The 6,920-nt window shown below is 43.1% G+C and overlaps 1 protein-coding gene across 1 annotated transcript in view; it reads left to right on the forward strand.

Annotated features, from left to right (window-relative positions):
* The window catches only part of LOC138352312 (uncharacterized protein DDB_G0290685-like), a 10,522-nt gene extending 4,214 nt beyond the window's left edge, over positions 1 to 6,308 (forward strand). The window contains exons 2-3 of the mRNA XM_069304685.1: positions 4,893 to 5,210; positions 5,503 to 6,308. Of these exons, the coding sequence (XP_069160786.1) occupies positions 4,893 to 5,210; positions 5,503 to 6,308 (1,124 nt within the window). The remainder of the gene's footprint in view (positions 1 to 4,892; positions 5,211 to 5,502) is intronic.
* Positions 6,309 to 6,920: the final 612 nt, after the last annotated feature.

The following is a 6,920-nucleotide window of genomic DNA, read 5'->3' on the forward strand; positions in this document are numbered from 1 at the left end:
TTGATTGGTCTTCTTGTAAAATAATCTTTCCTGCCTCTGTACTCTTCACAGACGCCGTCTGGTCGACTCTGCTGTGATACACAACCTACCCAACATGAACCTCAGTCCTAGCTAGGTTGCTATTGACTCTTCCCTTTCACAGTACTCAAATGCTCTACCCTTTCTACCAAACGTGATCTGACATAAGCCTACCCACCCTTTTTCTCTCTCCTCTTATTCTTACGTTCCCATTCCCCCTTCATTCCATTATTACACTCATCCCATCCGAATCTTGCTTCTTGTTCTTACCTTCTTTCTTGATCTTACCTTCTAGGAATTACCTCCTCCTACCTGCTCCTCACCTCACTCTTCCCTTACATGATGCCCCGTGCCTCCTTCCCTCGTTACGGGCTCTCTATAGCCCGTGCTACATGGACATTTTTTTCTGAGTAGCTAAACCTAAAACAACAAGAACAAACTCGCTCCCATCACAATCGACTTGATAATAAACGACGTGGACCGTCGTTTCGGTCCACGATAGACCGAAACGACGTCGTCTATTCATCTTCTGGCGTCTGGTTTGGTCATCTAATCTTACCTAACCTAACCAGAAACATACGAACCCAAACAACCCACCTAACCAATCGAGTCCTATGGATAGAAAATGTTGAAAATTGAGAGCCATTACTTTTCCTTGTAGTTGTATTAGTAACTATAGTTTCCATAATGTGACAAACGCGTGCTATTGGTTGAGAAGACTGGGTGACTATTGATGGTAAATTGGAGAATATTTCAGGTAATATTTACCTGATCTACATATGACAGTATGTCAATTACGTAAATCGGAGAAATAAGAGAATTTTTATATTTTGGGTATATTTTCGTGTAAGAGCTCTTTGTTCCAGTCTGTGTGAGGTATTTTGAAATGATAGTCGTCTTCTAAGGTAGGGTTTGTTCAGTCTTTGTGTTAGACGGTGGATGTGTGTGTGTGTGTGTGTGTGTGTGTGTGTGTGTTTGTGTGTGTGTGTGTGTGTGTGTGTGTGTGTGTGTGTGTGTGTGTTTGTGTGTGTGTTCCCGTGGTCTATCAATATACCCAAGACAACGCCAAGAAGGGGAGTCGTACCTACTCCATCGAAGAACCATGCAGTAATTATCTCCTTTGAACTGCATTCATCCCTAACGCATTCTCCCTGTCTTTTCCTCTTTCCGAATTTCTCGCCTCACTTGTCCTCGATGAATATCTCTTTATCTCCCCTATCTCTCTCTCTCTCTCTCTCTCTCTCTCTCTCTCTCTCTCTCTCTCTCTCTCTCTCTCTCTCTCTCTCTCTTTCTCACTTTCTAATGTCTCTCTTTATTTCTCTTATTTCTCCTTCCTCGCCCTGTCTCGCATCATCAATCAATCTCTCACTCCAGCCTTCTCATATACACCTCACATATCCTGCTAATTGGTAAACACATCAAAACCGAAAACAACGAATGACTGCAACAGACATAGAATAATCTCAATAACGGATAATAGTAACCAGAGAAATCTCATTAGTTTGCATTGTAGCCAAAGAAGTCATTAATGGATAATAGTTAGAAATGGCCTCATTAATGAGGGATAGTAACGAGATTGATCCCCCTCCTTCCTCCTCATTACAGACCTAAACTGCTATGCCCCCAGAGACTCACCCAAACATAGTACAACTACAGACTAATTATAAACAAATTATTGAGGCGCAATTTAGGAAGCACTCCTCTCTCTAGGGAGAAGTTTTTAATTTTAATTGTTCAAGCAATTTTATATAAATAAAAGTGTGTGTAGGTTATATTTTAGTCATCTTTACGAATATTTAAAGTCAGGAGAATCTTATGAATACTGTTACTATTCTTTAGTGTGAGGTTCAAGTTAAAGTTTAAGTATGTTTATTGACACAAGGAAGAAATACATCTCAAAGGGATAGAGTAGCTTAGGCTATTTCTACCCCCTTTTCTATTCTATTAGGCTATTTCTGTGAGGTTATGCCATTTATTTAACACAGGGGTTGACGACTTATGACCCCTTGTTAGTAGGTTTGGAGTTTGCCCTTCGTAAAGCTCATCCCTGGAACACGACCCGACCATAGGTTTATAACACTATGCCCTTTATTACTGCTGGGTGAATAGGGGGGAAACAGTGAATGATCGCTGACCTGTATAGTCCCCGCCCACGATTCGAACCTGGTCGAATATACTCGCGAGCACTAAACAAAACGGATATAACCTGTTTAGATATTATACCACCCAAAATCATAAAAAAAACGCAATCATAACATAACAATGAACAAAAAAATAAAATTTAGCGAGCTGCATACATGCAAAACACGCACTCACCGACGCCCGAACGCACGCAATCACGCACTCACACACGCACGCACGTGTAATCAGGCTAGTCAGGCTCCTACAAACTAAACTGAACTATAAAACAACCTGGTCACGCACATTTTCTTGTAACTCTTAAGAGGAAGACAAACAAGATATAAAACTAAGATTAAACATCTTTGAGGAGGTTGAAAAGAGTTAATAGCGCTCTTATTAGTCGTCCCGTCTCGCTCTCTCTCTCTCTCTCTCTCTCCTCTCTCTCTCTCTCTCTCTCTCTCTCTCCTCTCATCTCTCTCTCTCTCTCCTCTCTCTCTACTCTCTCTCTCTCTCTCTCTCTCTCTCTCTCTCTTCTCTCTCTCTCTCTCTCTCTCTCTCTCTCTCACGGACACGTATGGGAGAGAAGTGGACAATATGTATGCAACGAAATAGATAAATAGAAGAAAGAAGAAATAATATACGAGTGAAGGAAAGGGGAAAAGAACTGCGTAATTCAAGAGACGAGAGAAGAAGAGAACAAGGTTAGATTTCAGTGAGTTGAAATATATGGTAGCAGCTCTTAGCTTAGATATTTCATAGGAATAATTTCAGCGTTCCTAATGAGAGAGAGAGAGAGGAGAGAGAGAGAGAGAGAGGAGAGAGAGAGAGAGAGAGAGAGAGAGATAGAGAAAGTCCTTAGATTGGAAAGTTGAAATTTATTTATATACACGCAAAAAACAGGCATACGTTACAGGCATGGGAACAAAGACACCCAGACACACACACACACACAACACACACACACACACGCACACACACCACACACACACACAACACACACACACACCACACACACACCACACACCACACACCACAACACACACACACACACACACACACACACACACACACACACACACACACCACACACACAACACACACACACACACACACACACACACAGTTACACTTACCTTCGCCTGGCACGCCCCTTCCTAGAGAATGTCAAGAGTCATACTCCCTCTGTATAAAGCTAGAAGTATAATTTTTTTTATTACACTTGGAGAGAGACAAAAAGTTTCAATTTGAAATTATTTTTCTTTTAAGATATGGTGGTGGGAGACAGAACCTAGACATATGGACAAAGATGGCGGATCACAGCCCGACTTGAGAGAAATTTTCCCGCCCAGGATCACTGAGAGACCGCGACACCGAAATTCCCGGATGAGGAAGAGATGATTGGCTATGCGCTGGCCGCCGTGACCAATGAGGAAGCGGCAGGAGATCACGTGACGTGACGCTGCGACCTGAGTGGTGCTTGTCGCCGCGGACGGGCGTCACTGCACCTTAGTAAAGGCTGCAGGTGACGTCTGGTTAAGGCTGCAGTAAAGGCTACTGGCCTTATCCCACTCCTCATATGGAGAGAGAGGGAGGCTCGGCGAGGCACCCCTCTGTTTGTGACTGGGGTACTCTTGGCTGACAGTGGCAACGATAAAGGGGAACACACACACACACACAAAAGGTGACAGCCATGACCCACAACGAAAGGGAGAGATAAAAAATCCTTTTTTATCGTCATGGAGAGAGAGAGGGGGTGAAGCTGAGGGCGCTTGGCGACGCCACAGAGAGTAAAGCTCTGTGTTGGGGGCCACACACACACACATGAAGCTCTATATGACAACGGCTATTGACACCTAAAAATGTTTATGGTCACGACGGCTATTGACACCTGAAATCGTTTATGACAACAGCTAGAGTACTGGACATTAACTGAAAGTTTTGAAATCAGCTTTAGAACATGTAGGGGAGTAGATGTAGGACATGTAGGGGAGTAGAACATGTTGGGGAGTAGAAGAACTCCCAGAACCCCATCAACCAGGGTTCCCAGGGTTTCTGGGAACTCCCAGAACCCCATCAACCCATGTATGTCAACATTTGTAGGATATGACACTGAATGCAGGATTAATAGCTGGTGGATATAGAAGGATTGGACACCAGCTGGAACAGATGACAATATCTTAGAGATTTGACACAACCGTCAGGCATTGAATTTTACATTGACTTCATTAGATGTCACCAACATAGTGATTCAACATCTTCTGGAAGATGTGACACCGGTCGGCTGAATAACCCCATCATGTGTCATTCCGAAATTTACGTCAAGATCTTAGAGACACTTAAGGATTAAGAAATGAATGATGCACTTGATGAAGAGTGAAGAACTTGTCACTGACAGATATGGTTCTTGCTAGAGGTGTTCGTACCGACTGAATAGCTTGTCATGGACTGAAGGAGCTGATGAGTGGTTGAGGATTTAACACAAGGAGATGGATTTGATGAGTGGTTGAGGATTTAGCACAAGGAGATGGATTTGATAAGTGGTTGAGGATTTAGCATAAGGAGATGGATTTGATGAGTGGTTGAGGATTTAACACAAGGAGATGGATTTGATGAGTGGTTGAGGATTTAACACAAGGAGATGGATTTGATGAGTGGTTGAGGATTTAGCACAAAGTGTTGGATCTGACAAGAGGCCTGACACGGCTGGAGGATTTTATGACATAGGGATTAGGTCTTTTTTTTCCTGGTTGCAGAGAATAAATGTTTTGTACAGGATTTAGCACGTTTTACACAGGAAAATGGACGTTTTACACAGGAAAGTGCATATTTTCCACAGAAAAGTGGACGTTTTACACAGGAAAGTGGACGTTTTACACAGGAAAGTGGACGTTTTACACAGGAAAATGGACGTTTTACACAGGAAAGTGAATGTTTTACACAGGAAAGTGGACGTTTTACACAGGAAAGTGAATGTTTTACACAGGAAAGTGGACGTTTTACACAGGAAAGTGGACGTTTTACACAGGAAAGTGGACGTTTTACACAGGAAAATGGACGTTTTACACAGGAAAGTGAATGTTTTACACAGGAAAGTGGACGTTTTTACACAGGAAAGTGAATGTTTTACACAGAAAAGTGGACGTTTTACACAGGAAAGTGAATGCTTTACACAGGAAAGTGGACGTTTTACACAGGAAAGTGGACGTTTTACACAGGAAAGTGAATGCTTTACACAGGAAAGTGGACGTTTTACACAGGAAAGTGAATGTTTTACAGAGGAAAGTGAACGTTTTACACAGGAAAGTGAACGTTTTACACAGGAAAGTGGACGTTTTACACAGGAAAAGTGAACGTTTTCCACAGGAAAGTGGACGTTTTACACAGAAAAAGTGGACGTTTTACACAGGAAAGTGAACGTTTTCCACAGGAAAGTGAACGTTTTCCACAGGAAAGTGAACGTTTTCCACAGGAAAGTGAAACGTTTTCCACAGGAAATTGGACGTTTTACACAGGAAAGTGAATGCTTTACACAGGAAAGTGAATGTTTTACACAGGAAAGTGAACGTTTTACACAGGAAAATGAACGTTTTACACAGGAAAGTGGATGTTTTACACAGGAAAGTGGACGTTTTACACAGGAAAATGGACGTTTTACACAGGAAAGTGAATGTTTTACACAGGAAAGTGGACGTTTTACACAGGAAAGTGAATGTTTTACACAGGAAAGTGGACGTTTTACACAGGAAAGTGAATGCTTTACACAGGAAAGTGGACGTTTTACACAGGAAAGTGAATGTTTTACACAGGAAAGTGAACGTTTTACACAGGAAAGTGAACGTTTTACACAGGAAAGTGGACGTTTTACACAGGAAAGTGAATGTTTTACACAGGAAAGTGGACGTTTTACACAGGAAAGTGAATGTTTTACACAGGAAAGTGAACGTTTTACACAGGAAAGTGAACGTTTTACACAGGAAAGTGGACGTTTTACACAGGAAAGTGGACGTTTTACACAGGAAAGTGAACGTTTTACACAGGAAAGTGGACGTTTTACACAGGAAAGTGAAAGCTTTACACAGGAAAATGAACGTTTTACACAGGAAAGTGGACGTTTTCCAAAGAGTAGCTACCTTTTTACTAAGGATAAGGGACCTCTTTATAATGGGTAGTGAACGTTTCACACCCTGGTAAAAAATTTATAAAAGAGGAATAATGGAGAGACAATGTCTCCTAAGAGCAGAGGTTTGACACTGGACTGGGGTTATCTTGAGGTTATCTTGAGGTTATCTTGAGATGATTTCGGGGCTTTTTAGTGTCCCCGCGGCCCGGTCCTCGACCAGGCCTCCACCTCCAGGAAGCATCCCGTGACAGCTGACTAACACCCAGGTACCTATTTACTGCTAGGTAACAGGGGCATTCAGGGTGAAAGAAACTTTGCCCATTTGTTTCTGCCTCGTGTGGGAATCGAACCCGCGCCACAGAATTACGAGTCCTGCGCGCTATCCACCAGGCTACGAGGCCCCTCATCTTGAGATGATTTCCAGCCTTAGCGTCCCCGCGGCCCGGTCCTCGACCAGGCCTCCTTTCTGTTACACCCCCCCCCCCCACCGGGGAAACAGCCCGTAGCAGCTGTCTAACTCCCAGGTACCTATTTACTGCTAGGTAACAGCGCCATCAGGGTGAAAGAAACATTTAGCCCTTTTGTCTCCGCCTCCACCGGGGATCGAACCCGGATTCTCAGGACTACGAATCCGAAGCGCTGTCCACCCCCAGCTGTCAGG

Source organism: Procambarus clarkii, chromosome 53, assembly GCF_040958095.1.
Source record: "Procambarus clarkii isolate CNS0578487 chromosome 53, FALCON_Pclarkii_2.0, whole genome shotgun sequence".
NCBI classification, from domain to species: Eukaryota; Metazoa; Arthropoda; class Malacostraca; order Decapoda; family Cambaridae; genus Procambarus; species Procambarus clarkii.